The 17,999-nt window shown below is 41.9% G+C and overlaps 1 protein-coding gene across 1 annotated transcript in view; it reads left to right on the top strand.

Annotated features, from left to right (window-relative positions):
* Positions 1-17,759, top strand: part of LOC126175205 (putative DENN domain-containing protein 10 B) — a 43,790-nt gene extending 26,031 nt beyond the window's left edge. The window contains exons 6-8 of the mRNA XM_049921814.1: positions 14,791-14,908; positions 17,094-17,229; positions 17,534-17,759. Coding sequence (XP_049777771.1) covers positions 14,791-14,908; positions 17,094-17,229; positions 17,534-17,669 — 390 coding nt within the window. The 3' untranslated portion in view covers positions 17,670-17,759. The remainder of the gene's footprint in view (positions 1-14,790; positions 14,909-17,093; positions 17,230-17,533) is intronic.
* Positions 17,760-17,999: the final 240 nt, after the last annotated feature.

Genomic DNA, 17,999 nt, shown 5'->3' on the forward strand with positions numbered 1-17,999 from the left:
CCAAGGAATTGAATTTTTTGCAGTCAGTACCGCTGTATGGGGAAGAGATTATGTCGTAGCAACACGTGACAAAATGAATTCAGAATTTCACTTTCGGAAATACAGAAATTCATGAAGTAGAGAAGTGGACGCCTGTCGGCAGTCTGTCAGTCAACAGATGAGGTCAACCTGTATGCTTTTGTGCTGTGTGTGTCCCTTCAGTTTCCACTTCACTATCACATTGGAAAGAGTGTATGTTTAGCAGTGTGGAAATCTTGCGTACAGATGCATGACAAGTGACACCCAATCACCTGACCGCATCCGAAGTCCATGAGTTCTGTGGAGCACCCCATTCTGCTCTCTCATGATGTCTAACATCTACTGTGTCGCTGATATGGAGTACCTGGCAGTAGATGGCAGCACAATGCACCTAATATGAAAAATGTACGTTTTGGGGGGGTGTCCGGACACTTTTGATTGCATAATTTATGTTCAGGGTGTATTGTGCACAAAAGGTATGTTTGTGGATGATCTCTGGTCACACTCTTGGGGGCCTGCTTTTATCAAGGACATTATGCCAAGGGACAGATTTCAGGAGCTTCTCATATTTCTTAATTTTGATGACAAATCAACCTGGGCTGAGTGCCTGGCAGCAAACAAATTCACTCTTGTATCTGAAATTTGGGGAAAAGTTAATTGAAAACAGTACTCACGCTTACCGCCCTGGAGAAAATATAACTGTTGACAAGCAACTGTTACCAAGCAAAGCAAGACTCAATTCATGTCCAACAAACCAGACAAATATGGTTTCAAATTCTGGTTGGCTGTTGATGTAATGACAAAGTATATATGTAATGCTTTCCCATACCTTGAGAAAGAGCACACGCATAGAGAGAAACAACTGCTTGAGAGTATGTTGTTCTGCGTCTCATGGATCCATTTTTAAATCGAGGAAGAAATCTGACCATACACAACTTCTTTACATCTCTTCAATGTGCTAAAAAAACTCAAAGAAAAGAAAACTTCATTAGTCGGTACAATGAACAAGATCCACCGTGACATCCCCGATGAAGTAAGGAAGCCGAATGCTGAAATACACTCGAGCACAATACCGCACCTTGAAATATACGTAATGTCATTCTTTTAAGTACGCTGTAAACTGAAGTAGCAATAAGCAAGGAAGGAAAGAAAAAACCTGAAACCGTACTGTTCTACAATGCAACAAAGTACAGGGTGGATGTGGTTGATCAAATGACCCGTAAATATACTACGAAGGTTGCATGTAAGAGATGGCTAAGGCATGTCTTCTACAACGTACTGGACATGCCAGCAATAAATGCATTCGCCATCTAGAACATAATAACAAACAAGAAAATGTAAAGGAAGAAGTTCATATTTCAACTGGAAAATGAACTCGAGGGAATGAAAGAGCAAGACCATCAGGCAAAGGAAGAGGATATGGGACTCAAATCACCTAGAAAGTGGAGGAAATGCCAAATCAGCTTCTGCAAAGGCAACAAGACCAGCGAAAACTGTGCAAAGTGCCACAAAGCCTTGTGCGGAAAGCCTTGAGTGCAAAGTAATACAGAGCTGTCTGTAAAACACATGAGAGAGTAAAATGGACCAAATATGCTAAATGTCTCTAGAAGGTAGTATGAATAGTTGATAAAATAAAATCTATAATTAAGAAACTTGTTAGCAGTAGCAACAATAAATTTGTATGATACATTGTTGTTCAGATAAATTAGTAATTATTATTTATTATTGTAAATAATTGTTGTGATTACTAGAAATAAAGTATGGATTAACAAACACTAAATAAAGTACTTGTTTGAGTCAGATGCGAAAACATTTTATGTGGGGTCAAAATGACCCCTTTCCACTGTTTTAGGAATGTCGGAAATTCTGCCGTTCTAGTGTTAAGGGGCAGCCAAGACTTGTCTTCTGATCTTTATAACAGGCAATGTTTTTGGTTTGGGTGGTAATGTACGTAAGTAGAGATCAAGATGGCCTCACCAAGCTCCTTGGATGGAATAATAAAATTGTTTGTTAGATAGGGCAGCTCCACTTCATCTACTGTTATATCCACATGAACTAGAATTACCGCATGGAAAGGGTAGAACATAAGGATGGGTTATTTTCAGTTCTAGCCCACCAAAAGCAAGGATTGTCAATACTATCCACTGCACTGTAAATAAGGTACTTGGCTGGTGGCAGCATAGAGTTTACAGCTGTCAGGCACATGGCCCATATCTCCACGTGCAGGTGCAAGTGGTGGGTGATGGCTGTCATGGGGGGGGGGGGGGGGGGGGAGTGGTAAGTAGATATCCCCACCTCTTTTGCAATGGTGCATATTGCATTGCATAATGGGACGCATTTGTGTTCGTAACAATGCCTTCTGCTTGTATTAATTGAGACAGGAAAATAATTTTGGTTGTGGAGAACATCAATAAAGTTCAGTGGTATGACCCACAAGCAATCCACAGGTTGTACTGGGTCAGAGCACATATTATGTAAAAGTAGCACCAAGCCAGCCATTATCCACAGCCTCGTACCTTTTGTCGTACGTAAAGTTTCATCGTGAGACAGTCTAGCAGTTAAATGTGGGTAATTACACTTAGTATCTAGTTGAAAGGCTAATTACAGGGGAGAAGCTATCATTGGACTTGTTTCGTGTGTAGATGTGTGCAGGTGTGAGGTGAATGTGTCGTAAAGCTAAGGATCATTGACACAGTTTAGAGGTTTAGTACAAAAAATAAGGACAGAAGAACAGCCAGGTAGGTGACATAACATTTAGGATTTCAATTGCAGTTCAAGGAGAATTCACAAATAACATCAACACAATATAAGCAAAGTATTCAGTGCACAAGTAGTAGCAATTAACTGTACTGACGGCATGCAAGTTAATGTTTAACGGAATCCTTAGTAAGGTATCATCAGTTTTAGACTGGCGGTATATATACATGGGTTTGAATTATTGCCCTTTAAGCATTGAACAGGAAGCACCACAGCAAAGTTTCTGAGTGTTCGTTGCATATATAATTTTATCATTGAGCTGACTCCGGTATTATCAGTAACGCTTCACACAAGGAGTACCCTGCTCATGGAAATTGCACTTCAGTGGGAATCATTAACATATCATAATGTTGTAGCCTTATACTTGAACACTGAAGTCAGGGCAAGGAAGTAAAATGCTTTGAAACTGCCAGTTGTCTCTCAGGAAGGAGGTAGCCTGTGCTCTCACTTCCTCTGTGTATACAATACCTACTTACACTTATGTAAAGGCTGAAAAAAAAGAAAAAAAACTATGCTTGATTGTAAGCAGTTCATGTGCCACAAGTGACGCAGTGCAGCATAGCAGGACAAGACATTTGATGGAGTCATGGAACCCAGTTTTTGAGAAGAGTACAGGAAGCTGATCCAAGAGGTCACAGCTGTGGCAGCTCAATATAAACATTTATATAGAAAAATGTAGATTGCTGCTCACCTTATAGATGAAATGTTAAGTTGCAGACAGACACAATAAAGACACATACACATAAACCTTCCTCAGAAAAGAAAGAAAAAACACACAACATTCAGTCACACACACACACACACACACACACACACACACACACACTGACTGCCAACTCTGGCCACTCGGACCAGGATGCAACTGTCATGTGGAATGAAAGCAGCAATCTGGAGGGGGCGGGAAAGGGAATGGATAGCAGTGTATGGGTGGGGGGGCGGGGGGGGGGGGGGGGAGAGGAGTGGTGTATGGTGGAGTGTGCATGGACTAGACTGTCAAAAGGCATAGCATCAAGAAGTTGGGAGGGAGGTGAGGAAAACAGATAGGAGCGGGGAAAGATGGGCAGGTGTGTTGGCAGAGGGTGGCAGACAAAGAGCGTCAGAGATGAGGAGGAGGAAATAGGACAGAGGGGGTGGAGACCTAGGTGGAGGCTGTGGGGACAGTATGTTACTGTAGGCTGAAGCCCTGATAATTACGTGAGTGGAAAATGTGTTGGAAGGATAACTCCCATCTGCACAATTCCGAAAAGCTGGTGGTGAAGAGGAGGATCCAGATGGCTCGGGTAGTGAAGCAGCCATTGAAATGAAGCATGTTATGTTCAACTGCATCTTGTGCCACAGGGTAGTCTACTTTGCTCTTTGCCACAGTTTGGTGGTGGCCATTCATCTTGGTGGACAGCTGGTTAGTAGTCATACTAATATAATAAGCCGTGCAGTGATTGCAGCAGAGGTGGTGCATGACATGGTAGCATTCACATGTAATCTGGTCCCTGATGGGGTAGTATAAACCTGTAACAGGACTGGAACAGGAAGTATCGAATGGGTGAATTGGGCAGGTCTTTCACCTGGGTCTTCCATTGGAATATGATCCTTGTGGCAAGGATAGGCATAGGGATGGACTAGGATGTTAGGGAGGTTGGCTGAGTGATGGAACACCACTTTAGGGGGTTAGAAGGATCTCTGGTAGGATGGCTCTCATTTCAGGGCACGGTGATAGGAGTTATAAAAAAGTCATTGATATTGGACCAATACATTTCAAGATATAAAGTTTTAAAGTGATCAGTTTCTAGTGAAGATGCGGAAAACTCGGATCATCTTCTGTTTTGCTTGGCAGCGAGTGTTGCTGAGAAACAGCAAGTATTTTGCTACACTGTTCGTCTTTTGAAACATCTGATACATCAATTGTGTAGAGTAATTAATGCCCTTGGACATTATGTGTTTTTGTAGCACATGTACTTTGTAGATTAGGAGATCAAATTACAGTGACCTGGCCATATGTGCCAGTTTCTGTTCCGCACATCCTAGAGTGTTGCTAAGAAACTAAAAGTATCTGCTGCGGTGTTCTCCTTTTGTAGCATCTGATATGTCAGTTCATTAGGATAATACATGCGCTGCAGATTATAAATGTTTGTGTCATTTGCCTTGTGTACACTAGGAAATCAAATTGTATCTGTTTGGTTGACTTGTAAGCAGAAGGGAACCAGGAGCAGGGAAAGCTGTAGTGTTTTGTGACAGCAGTTAATGATGGCATTGGCAGGAATGTTGAAATGTGAACAGTATGACACTGTTATATTGTGCATGTCTACCTATTCCCGCACCCAGTAGTCAGGCCTTCCTGCTGCCGAGTATTAATGAATGCTCTTAGCTGTCTGGCTGTTCTATCTTCTGGGCTTACATCTATACCTGTAGTCATCTGGGCACTCTTATCTGTTGGGCATACTTGTATGCCCATAGCTGCGAAATGGTTATTTGTGGGGTTGGGCAACCACATGGCTGATAAGGGGGGGCAATATTGCTCCTTTATTTCCTATCTGCAGCTGCTCAGCTGAGGCTTTAATGTTATTACTTTGTACTTGACACCATACAGAATATACACTTTGCAGCAGTTTGTATATTTCAAAGGGGGAACTCATGGGGCAGCCGTGTACAACATCAGGGGTCAACAGGGCACCTTTGACCTGTAAAGTCTGCTATTGTAAGCGGGTTAGGCATAAGGACTGTACCTATCCCAATCAGTGTGTCTTCTGTTCACATAGTAGGATAACATTCGAGTGATAGCTTTGTGGACTCATTCAACATGACCATTAGCATAGAGTGGAGAGGGCAAGTCCTCCACTTTTTGATTCTGAGTAGTCTACATACTTGTACAATTAGGACAGAAAACTTGCTCTCTAATCAATTAATAGAGCACCAGGACTACTACTAAAGGGTAGCACTAAGTGGTTTACAAATGCCTTGGCCATAGTTTCTGATGCCAGAATTGCAGTTGGCTCTAGTAGTATAAGGTGTAAAACTTTGCTTCCACCGTTTGCCGACAGGTGGCGACAACGGTAAGTAGCGGTCGAAAGAAACAGATCGCAGACGTCAGGCAGTTAGCTTGGACCTCGGTCAACATAACCTCATTCAAACATTAGTCCATTTGTGTTTGCATCATAAAGTCATTCTTGATTGTGAATGTCAGTTTACGAGCCTAATTCTTGTCATTTGTGGGAGGTGTTACTGTTTTGTTTCAATATGAAGAAAACTGAGTCTCATCAAATGCTCTCAAGTAAAAGTACATATGGTAAGGACGCTATTAGTGAAAGAACATGTTGTGAATGATTTCAATGCTTCAAGAACGGTTATTTTAACGTCATAGACCAGCATAGTGGTGGAAGAGAGAATGTTTTCGAAGATGCAGAATTGGAGACATTGCTGAGTGAAGACTTGCGTCAAACTCAAGAAGAATTGACACGATTAGTGGGAGTGACACAGCAAGCCATTTCAAAATGTCTCAACGCTATAGGCATGGTTCAGAAAGAAGGAACTTGAGTCCTGTGTGAGCCGAAACCTAGAGATGTTGAATGGCGTATGTGTGTTTGTGAACAGTTGCTTCAGAGGCAAAAGTGGAAGGGATTTCTGCATTGCATTGTGACTGGGGACAAAAAATGGGTTCATTACGATAACTCTAAATGCAAAAAATCGTGGGGATATCCCGGCCATGCTTTCACGTCGATGGCCAGACCAAATATTCACAGCTCCGAGATCATGCTCTGCATTTGGTGAGACCTGCTCGGCATTGTGTACTATGAGGTGTTAAAACCAAGTGAAACTATCACAGGTGCTCATTATCGAATGCAATTAATGCGTTTGAGCATAGCATTAAAAGACAAACGACTGTAATAAAGTGAGAGGCACGAAAAAGTGATTTTGCAGCACAACAATGCTCAACCCCACATTGCAAAAGAGGTCAAAAAGTACTTGAAAGCGATAAAATGGGAAGTCCTACCCCAGCTGCCATATTCTCCAGACATTGCTCCCTCTGACTATCGCCTGTTTAGGTCAATGGTGCATAGCCTGGCTGACCAACACTTCCAGTCTCATGAAGAAGTCACAAATTGGATCGACTCGTGGGTTGCTTCAACAGATGAACAATTTTTTTCGACACAAGATTTGTACGCTGCCTGAAAGATGGGAGAAAGTAGTGGCCAGCAATGGAAAATACTTTGAATGATACATGTGTAACGAATTTGTTTCATTAAAGCCTCAAATGTTGGGGAAAAAACGGTGGGAGCAAAGTTGTACACCTTGTAGATACCAGGAAAGATGGTCAATTATTGACAAAAATTTATTTATTTTCCTGATGGGTAGGGAAGAATGCTCTCCTTCTATCTACACTACAGTTTCAAATGGTCTGGAAGCTTCCGGAAAGGTCTGCAAAGGAATTCGTGGCTGTGCCAGCTGTGACCTCTGGGCACATGGCAAACACAAATGTTTATTTACTTTTGAATTCATTGTGAAAGCAAACAGTGATCAATGTTATTACTAATATTTACTATCAAAAACGGTCTTGATCAAAACCACAACTGTGGTCATCTTCAGGTGATTTACTACCAGGAGGTGGTTCTTGCTCGTTGGTCTGAAGAAGACCACAGTTGTGGTCAAAACCAGTCACTGGAATAAGACTGTTTTTGACAATAAACACTTTTATTCGTGTCTGTGTTAGTCAGCCTTGCCACGAGTAGCAGATAGAAATACAAATGTTTGTGGCCTGTGTACCTCTATGACAAGCTTGGATGCTATCATGCCATTGAGCAGGAACACGAGGCTGAAGTGACTTCGGTATTACTAACAGGTTTCCAAGTGGAGTCTTGCGATACAATAAACCATCTTCCGACACAAAATTAGGCACTGTGGCATACTGTTGACAAGTGGATTATTGTCTCTGAGCCTCTTTTAAGTCTGCTATTAGCACTTTATCTGCTTGCCTCACTTGGACCTTTCTATATAACCCTTTGACGGGTTTATGGCTACTTTATAGTTGTACTTCGCTAACTTTAAAGCCCAAGGTGTCGAGCAGCTACTGGTGTCTTTGATGAAATTCAGCAGCCATAACGAGACAGTATGGTCAGTTATCAAGGTAAATTTCCTGCCATATCAATAACATTTGAAATCATAAATACCAAACATCAAAGATAACAACTCTTTTTTTTCTGTTGTACTATAATTAATGTTGCACTTGTTGGGTTGGCGAGAAATATAACAAATAGGTTTTTCTTCACTGTTGTGCTTTTGGCTTAGAATGTGATGTATGATAAAGTCTGATGTGTTACCTGAAAGTGTAAATGGCCTTTCAAAATCAGTGTGTACCAGTAATGGCAAAAATTTCCATACATTTTTAACTTGGTGCACAGTAGTTTCACATTCAGCCATCCATTCAAAATCTACTCCTTTCTTTAACAAGGGTTTTGTCACAGTAGCTTAATCCTTTATATATCAGCAGTAATAATTCACTAACTTGAGGAAGCTTTGTAATTCTTTTATGTTAGTAGGAGCAGGGAAACTCTGCACTTCTGTTAGCTGCAGATCTGGCTTTACTCTTGTGGAGTTAAAAATGTGTCCCAAGTACTGAACTTGTGACTCTACAAAGGAACATTTCTTCAACTTCAGGCTTAAATGAGAATTGCTAATACATTTCTCAATCACTCAGTATGCTTTTCAGTGGCTCAAGAGAACACTTTAATGTCATCAGAATAGACAAGGCAGGTAGCAGGTTTTAGTCCTCGTAATATCAAGTCAGAAAATCTCTGGAATGTGTCAGATGTCAAAAGGCATCCGTAAAAACTTGTGCAAGCCAGATAGTATGACAAAACCTACTTTTCATCTGTCTTGTTAGATTGTCAGACTCTGATTGTTACCCAGTTTCTTATCAGGTTTGGTGAAAAATCTGCAATTCCTAATCACTCCCAGGTTTCAGTGATTTGTGGCAAAGAATACATGTTTGGGGGAGGGAGGGGAGGGGCTATTAACTTTGTTTACTGCCCTCATGTCTATACACAAATAACAGGTCTCTTCACCATTATTGATTTCTTTGGCACAGCAACAGTTGATGATGAATATGAAATAGCAGATGGCTGAATAATTACTACATCAAATTGTTCGTAGATCGTTTCTTCCACAACACACTGCAATTGATGTGGAATTTAGTGCAACTTCAGGGCATTTGGCCTTGCATTTCAAGTAGGGATTTTGTGGTATACAAGAGCAGTATCTGGGAAATGCTGCTTTACTTCAAACAACCACAGGTGCTCCTCTAAAACTGGATACAGCAAACTCTGCTCAGAATCAGTTAAATGTGACAGCTTATTTTGCAACTGCTGCTTAAAGGGTGGCATGATTGTGTACACTTCTGAGACCATTAATAATTTTTCTGTAATTCTCTCTTCAGAAATGGATTTTCCACTCAGCTACCTCATGCATGCTGGTCAGTAGGGTTCCTTGCAGTATTACTACTTCCTGCACTGTGAAATTGTGTAGATGCATGGGGTTTCTTACTTTTTCTCCCATCATTTCTTGTGTTTGCACATTTACTCTGTTGTGAGTGTCATGTTGGGTGAGCAGATAAACCTAAAAGATGGTCCCTTTAGGCTTCTTTTCTTTTGATTGTCAGCTAGAGAACCCTTCCACTGCTGCCTTTTACTGTTATGTGGTGATTGCTTTTAATGCAGAGCTACATGGTGTACCAAATTTCAGGGAATGATGCCCTTCCCAAGATTTTCCCACGTCTGTGAGGTGCTGTCATCACCGAAATGCTGAATTGCTTCACCGAATTTGAAAAAGAGTGACTGCAAATCAGTCACTAGCAGAATTGGGCCTTCTGATTTAGCAGCTTCCATCTCCATTTCATAATGGGTGCCATTAACTGTTAGCTTAACCAAACACTTGCCTGCAGCTTCTAGTACCTCAGTACCCTAACAATTCGTATGACAACAGGGCACTTTTAGCAGCTGCTTGTCACCAGGAGGAAGAAAAACTGAAGTGCTCAGGTCCATCAAAATTCAGTTTGTTCTGCCTCGCGTCTCTCCTTGCGCAATAACACTTGCCACCTCCTCCTAACCTCTGTAGTCTACGGGGTTTACTGATATCATTAGGGGCGGTGTTGGGTGGCTGTGCCTGCCTCCTGCTCCTGGTTAATATGCCCGCCTCCACTTTATAGAAAGGACCACTGCAAGTCCGGGAGGTAGTGCATTCTTTGATGCCCGAAATCCCAGTAATTAGGACAGTAAATTGCCAAATACGTATCAGTCATATGACTGGCTCATCTACATTATCCACAAACTGATTCACTGGTAAACACATAGTGCCACTAATTATTACTCACCAGAGAGCAAACAATTTGTCGTGCTTCCTCATGCAGCAAAACCAGACTGCCTCATGGAGTGAAAGCTGGGAGCAGCTACTTTTAACCTCCCGTCCAGTTTGCAGGTTAGTGCCCCAAATGAAGAAATAAATCATACGTGCCTCTGCCTTCTCCAGAAGCACATCATTGTGTTGGTCTTCCCCTGCTCTTTGTCTAAGCGTGGAAAGTTTGTTGTCTCAGTTGCATCTAACATTCAGCATATTGGAATACTGCTTGGCTAATCCTTTTTCCAGAACTTCAAATCTATAAGTATTTTTTAATGTGCCAAGTGACTCAATAAATGCATGCATTTCCTGCCAACTTCAATAGTAGTACATTTAGTAGGAAATTATCTGGCCATGAGCAGATGCGACTCATGTCGTTAACATTTTGCAGAAAGGTATCCATATTTCTGTGGATTTTTCATTGAGGAATAAAATTAATTACTGGGAATGTGCTTGCAGTAGCAAAGGGTGGAACAGTCAAGCTAGTTTCAACTCCTCAAACTTTAGTGAGAGTAGCATCAGCATAAAGTATGCCTCTAGTCGATAGGCTTGCCTTCACATTTAATTATTCTCATCTTCAAACTTTATATTTTTGGCCATGACTTTGTGTATTGTTGTTTCATGGACCTGACATCATTATTCTCTGCACCTTTTTCTACCTGAGACCAAATATAAGGCATCAAGGGGACGTAACAGTTAACAATAGTGAATCAAAGCAAAAGCAAGAGATGAAAAACAAACCTTACAGGGAGAACATTCAGTGTCAATTCAGCGGAAGATTGGTGACAGGATGCAAAGGCAGTGGCTAATAATACTCACATTAGTAGCGTCATGTGGAGATGGTGGTGGTGCATCATGATGGCATGGACACCATGACTTTTAGACAGTGGTGATGGGATGGTGACAACGTTGATACCATCACCTAGCCCCTAATGGCCATGGAAAGGCCAGGCAACAACAATACTGGATGCAGCCTTTTATTGGGCAGTGGAACAGCAGCAACAGGCAATGTTATGGAGGGCAGTGTTGGCCAGGCAGCAGATGTGGTGGCTACTATTTGCAGGGAACAAGCGCAAGCCAGAGACAGCTCATACACATTTGATGTGTGCGTTAGCACACACATGTGCTGAATGTGCAGCGTTGGTGGAATCCACTTCTTGTGTGGACAGGGCCCACACATTTCTCAGCACTTGTTAAAACAAGTCAGATGTGGTTGCAGGTCATGCAAAAAGTTGTGCTCGGCATTCAAATGTGCTCACAAATGATAATGGTGACAACCAGCCATGAAAGCACTACTATTCTATATCAAAGGTGGGAACATATCCCACTTATGTGACACCAGTTCGTGCAGGATGGCGGGAGTGGGTTAGGTGTGGGTGTCCAGATAAGTAGGGTTCCTCGAAGTAACCAAGTTGTAAATTCAAATAACAATGCCAGAGGGTTTATTCATGATAAAAGGGGTCCAACGGAGGTGCCTGGGGAAGCAATCAACAACTTGGAAAAGTGGCCACTATAGCCAAAGTCCCGGGATGGCATGGGAGTGTGGAAGAGGACCATGTTTGCATGTCAGAGACTGGTGTGGTTGAGAATGAAGTGATCATGTTATATCCCCTGGCTATCCACATCCGGACCATCGTGTGATTTCCCTCTCACGCATCTATAGGACAGGGAGTGTGAATGACATCCACCTAATGCACACCCCAATCAGAAATCCTTACCATGTGAGCAACAACAGGTCAGCACCATGCGCTGAAGTCACGGGTGGACTGTGAACAGTTTCCACAGCATCTCAACTTGAAGTAAAGGAATGAAAGTTTTCAGTGGTTTTTGTTTTTTCACCAGTACCCCTTCCAGGCAGGTGGCTCCTGTACAGTGCTTTGTTCCAATGACCTTGTTGATAGAGCATTAAATACACTCCTGGAAATGGAAAAAAGAACACATTGACACCGGTGTGTCAGACCCACCATACTTGCTCCGGACACTGCGAGAGGGCTGTACAAGCAATGATCACACGCACGGCACAGCGGACACACCAGGAACCGCGGTGTTGGCCGTCGAATGGCGCTAGCTGCGCAGCATTTGTGCACCGCCGCCGTCAGTGTCAGCCAGTTTGCCGTGGCATACGGAGCTCCATCGCAGTCTTTAACACTGGTAGCATGCCGCGACAGCGTGGACGTGAATCGTATGTGCAGTTGACGGACTTTGAGCGAGGGCGTATAGTGGGCATGCGGGAGGCCGGGTGGACGTACCGCCGAATTGCTCAACACGTGGGGCGTGAGGTCTCCACAGTACATCGATGTTGTCGCCAGTGGTCGGCGGAAGGTGCACGTGCCCGTCGACCTGGGACCGGACCGCAGCGACGCACGGATGCACGCCAAGACCGTAGGATCCTACGCAGTGCCTTAGGGGACCGCACCGCCACTTCCCAGCAAATTAGGGACACTGTTGCTCCTGGGGTATCGGCGAGGACCATTCGCAACCGTCTCCATGAAGCTGGGCTACGGTCCCGCACACCGTTAGGCCGTCTTCCGCTCACGCCCCAACATCGTGCAACCCGCCTCCAGTGGTGTCGCGACAGGCGTGAATGGAGGGACGAATGGAGACGTGTCGTCTTCAGCGATGAGAGTCGCTTCTGCCTTGGTGCCAATGATGGTCGTATGCGTGTTTGGCACCGTGCAGGTGAGCGCCACAATCAGGACTGCATACGACCGAGGCACACAGGGCCAACACCCGGCATCATGGTGTGGGGAGCGATCTCCTACACTGGCCGTACACCACTGGTGATCGTCGAGGGGACACTGAATAGTGCACGGTACATCCAAACCGTCATCGAACCCATCGTTCTACCATTCCTAGACCGGCAAGGGAACTTGCTGTTCCAACAGGACAATGCACGTCCGCATGTATCCCGTGCCACCCAACGTGCTCTAGAAGGTGTAAGTCAACTACCCTGGCCAGCAAGATCTCCGGATCTGTCCCCCATTGAGCATGTTTGGGACTGGATGAAGCGTCGTCTCACGCGGTCTGCACGTCCAGCACGAACGCTGGTCCAACTGAGGCGCCAGGTGGAAATGGCATGGCAAGCCGTTCCACAGGACTACATCCAGCATCTCTACGATCGTCTCCATGGGAGAATAGCAGCCTGCATTGCTGCGAAAGGTGGATATACACTGTACTAGTGCCGACATTGTGCATGCTCTGTTGCCTGTGTCTATGTGCCTGTGGTTCTGTCAGTGTGATCATGTGATGTATCTGACCCCAGGAATGTGTCAATAAAGTTTCCCCTTCCTGGGACAATGCATTCACGGTGTTCTTATTTCAATTTCCAGGAGTGTACTAACTTTACTGGCTTCCCCGTGTTTGGTAAGTTTGCTATTAATGCAAGACTAAGTTTACATTTGTTACAATGAAGTTGCAAGCAGATTTGATATTTAAAAAATAAGGCATTGGTAGTACAGTATCAATGAGGCTTTGGAACATTTCTTTCCTGTGAAATACCAGGTGTAATAATGCATGTTGTGTTGGTGAGTAACTCTTGCACTATTAAGTGAACATACTCCTTAATATTGACTTCATTTCAGTAGATCATGACATTGCTTCACTTGTGATTTGTAATATGATGTGCAGAGTCGCTGCTGAGCAGTGAGTACACAGAGGGGCATGGACAGGAGCGCGCATCTATGCATTGTGCTATTGTAGGAGCTATACAGTGTGATGCATCAATATAAAACATGTAGTAACTTAGAACTTGCAAATTTTATGGATACAACAAGCATTGCTTTAATGCCAGACTGTGGAAGTGAAAAATGTGCTAATTTATAATTGAGAAAACCATCGATAACAGAAGTGACGTGTCAAAAACGGACAATTGCAGTATATGATATGTGTAAATGATGTATGATATACAGAGTCTAATCATGTAGGTAACTCGAAAAGTGGAAAGATCTGCATTTAAAGGCAGTTATCTGGTCAAGAAAACTAAAAATTGCTGCTTATTAATCATCTGAATTTCTGCCCAACATGTTGTGCAGTCAGCAGGGATTCAATTACTTGAGAATTTTGTCAGAATAAATTACAGAATTTGTAAGTTACGACACTTTACTAATGCATACTTTGAGTTCCAAAGCAGATGACACTGATTACATTGATATTACTTGGGTTTGCACATTGTGGGCCAGAACAGAGTTTTTTGTTTTGTTCTAATTACACTAACAATGTACATGTATTTTTGTTGGCAGATGTGTGTCTGTAATTCTTGCGTGGTAATTGTATTGGATGTGTGAATTAGTGGTTATTATTAAAGATTGGCTGTTATTTTAATTCCTCTTAAGTGGACTGTTGGCAGCCTCTTTGCAAATATCATTGTTGATCACATTTTTCTTCTTCTTGCAGCCAGCATTTCTCATGATTATCGCAAATACAATATTGTACACATTTTAGGATGAGTTATTGGATATAAATATAAATGTTAATGCATAGTGCAAATGATACATAAATGGATGAAATCTCTTATGTGCTCATAGTTAAACTCAGTTTCACAAAATCTGCATTAATTTTTGTAGCACATCAGTTTTATGAATTCGGAACTGGATTCTCTCCCAGAATAATAAAGTATGCACTTTTATCATCTTGCAGAGTAACACTTACTATATAGCTGGATGCAAAGATAGTGCTGTATGTTCCCGACTGGATTTGTTTGATTTGTTAGTGAATCTCCCAGCTAGAGAGATTACAGTAGCGCCTCATGCAAAAGGTGAGTCTGTAACTTGACTTTCATTGCTTCCTGTGTGACAGCAAAATGCAACAGGTTTCTTCTAAATGTTTGATCAGTCTGATATTATGTTAATCAAGGGCACCCATACAATATTTTATGATGATTGTGTGCGTGCGTGTGGGCGTAGTCGGGTAAGTATAGCTCAGGATGTGCGGAGTTGCTGCTGGGCAGTGAGTACCTCTATGTACTCACTGCATGGACAGGAGCGTGCATCTATGCATTGTGCTATTGCAGGAGCTATACAGTACACAACGTGTATGAGAGTAATCCCGAAAGTAATGTCTCCTATTTTTTTTTTTGTAAGTACATAGACCTGTTTATTTCTACAATGGTTTACATCAATTTACAACTTGAACATTTAGCTATTTTTCAACATAATCACCAGTTTTGTCGATGCATTTTTGTAGACATTGTGGCAATTTTTGTATGCCCATGTCATACCAGCTCGCTGCCATGCTGTTCAGAAAGCTAGGAACCTCTTCTTTCACCTTGTTGTCGGAGCTGAATCGCTTTCCAGCCAAATGTTCTTTTAACCAAGGGAACAGGTGATAGTCACTGGGTGCCAAGTCAGGACTATAGGGTGGGCGGGTGGGTATTATGTTCCACTGAAACTGTTGCAGAAGCGTAACGGTTTGCCAAGTGATCTGTGGGCAAGTGTTGTCATGGAGAATGTGCACACCGTTGCTCAACATTCCTTTTCTCCGGTTCTGAATTGCCCGTTTGAGGTTTTTCAGAGTCTCACATATCTGTCCGCATTAATTGTGGTCCCAGCGATTCAGCTCCGCTGACAAGGGGAAAGAAGAGGTTCATAACTTTCTGAACAGCATTGCGGCGAGCTGGTATGATGGGCATACAAAAACTGCAACAGCGTCTACAAAAATACATCGACAGAAATGGTGATAATTTCAAAAAGTAGCTAAATGTTCAAGCTGTAAACTGATGTAAACCATTGTAGAAATAAACAGGTTTATGCACTTATAAAAAAATAGGAGACCTTACTTTTGGGATTACCTTCGTACATTACGGAACAAATTGTACGGAACAAATTGTATGGATTGGTTGTAGAGGCATTGTATTCATTACTTTGAATCGTATCATGTAGCACATGTCAACCAATAAAAGCATTTTCACAAATATGAGAAAGATAAAAAGTCAAAGTGTAAATAGCTATTGCAAAGAGTAAATTTCGTTCACTAATTTAGGTAATATTCTTCAAATCAATAAATATCTTGTACTACACACTTCCTAAAGTAGCCTATATTCTTCCTCGTGATTCAAGCTATTTCAATTCCAAATTTCATCAAAATCGTTTCAGCAAGTCGGTCTTGAAAACATGACAAAGTTCCTTTCGCATTTTTAATATTAGTAAGGATAAAACTAAAACTTTTGACTAATATATCTTTTTTCCATGATCAGATTTTTGTGAAATAAGACCTATACAGTGCCCCAAGGTACGCTGAAGTTGCCTGCAAAAACCTCGTGAAAATTCATGAGTAGTTTTGCAAAAGCGTCTTCAGACAGACATGACATTTTCACAGATTTATTATTAGTACAGATGACAGAATGAGTGATGCTGTAGTTATGTTGATTTCCTTTTTAAAATATCAAACTGTTAGGTTATGTAATGTAATTGGATAAATAAACAATCTACTCGCCAAGTGATGGTGAGAGAGCACACACACAAAAAAAAGGTTTTATGTATGCAAGCTTTAGGAGTCAGTGGCCCCTTCTTCTGGCAGAAGGATGGAAGGGGAAGGAAGAGGGGTGAAGGAAAAGGACTAGTGAGCTTTATAAAAAGGGTTAGTGTTTGGGAAAGTCACCCAAAACCCCAGATCGGGTGAGACTAACCAGATCGGAAGAGAAGGAAAGACGCCTTTTCCTAAACCTCTCCAGTTCTTTTCCTTCAGCCCTCGTCCTTCCTCTGCAACCCTTCTGCCAGGAGGAGTCACTGGCTCCAAATCCTTGCATACATAATTCCATTTTTTATATGTTTTCTCCAGCCACTGCTTGGTGAGTAGATTTGTTAAAAATTGATTATTTTCATAGATAAATTGTTATATTAGATGAATAGTGTCATCAGTTTTATGTCCTCTAGTAATTACTCAATTCTTCATGATATCGTTAATCATGGTATCAAGTTTTCTGTTTTAAATAATTGTTACAGAAAGTATGGCTATGACTAAAACACACAAAGACATAGCAGTCTTCATGGTACAGCTGGCAGACCAGCCTAATATTACAGAAGCACAGATGATCAGAGAGCTTGCTGAAAAGACAAGAGATCTTCTACAGAATCTAAGGTACAATACAAATGAGATTGAAACACTTAACTTTCACTAGAAGCGTATTATTTTAATTTTTCATTGGGGTATAAATTACAATTCACTAACAAATGGAAAAACCTACAGAACAAAAAAAAACTTATATTTTGTGAATATTTGTCGATCATGTTTAACACAGTCTACATGTTAGCTAAATTTGTGTGTGAACAGAGCCCGCTTGCAGTTTCACTCAGTGCAGTAACATCAAGCTAGGCTGTTGCTAAGCATGTGACAGGGAAGAAATTTTTTTTTTCCTGTGCTTGACATTTTTGTGTTGTTGCAGATCACTGGCAACTGTAACTACACCAGATGGGAAGATGATGGTCTCAGTTGAAACACTCCGTGAGAAGAATTTTCCACAAGCATTGGACAATTTTCTTTTCAATCTTGCTGTTGCCGAGAATATGATGTTGCTATGAAATACAAAAATACATTTTGTTATGAACTTTATAAAAGCATGTAACTTTGTGTAATAATGAAGCTTGTTCACAAGATACTTTGAAATCAAATTTGCTAGTTCCAACCATTTAATTACCACCTTTCTTCACCTGTACACATCATCTGATAATCATATCAAAGAAGATGGAAATTTTTGAAATGCGTGTGTGTGTGTGTGTGTGTGTGTGTGTGTGTGTGTGTGTGTGTGTGTGTGTGTCTGTCTACTTGCCTGACTCGCTCAGTGGGGAAGGGAATGATTGTCTCACTGAATTTTACTTCCCATCGTTTGCAGTCCATACTGCAGACACAAA

The sequence above is a fragment of the Schistocerca cancellata genome, chromosome 3 (assembly GCF_023864275.1).
Source record: "Schistocerca cancellata isolate TAMUIC-IGC-003103 chromosome 3, iqSchCanc2.1, whole genome shotgun sequence".
In the NCBI taxonomy this organism is placed as follows: domain Eukaryota; kingdom Metazoa; phylum Arthropoda; class Insecta; order Orthoptera; family Acrididae; genus Schistocerca; species Schistocerca cancellata.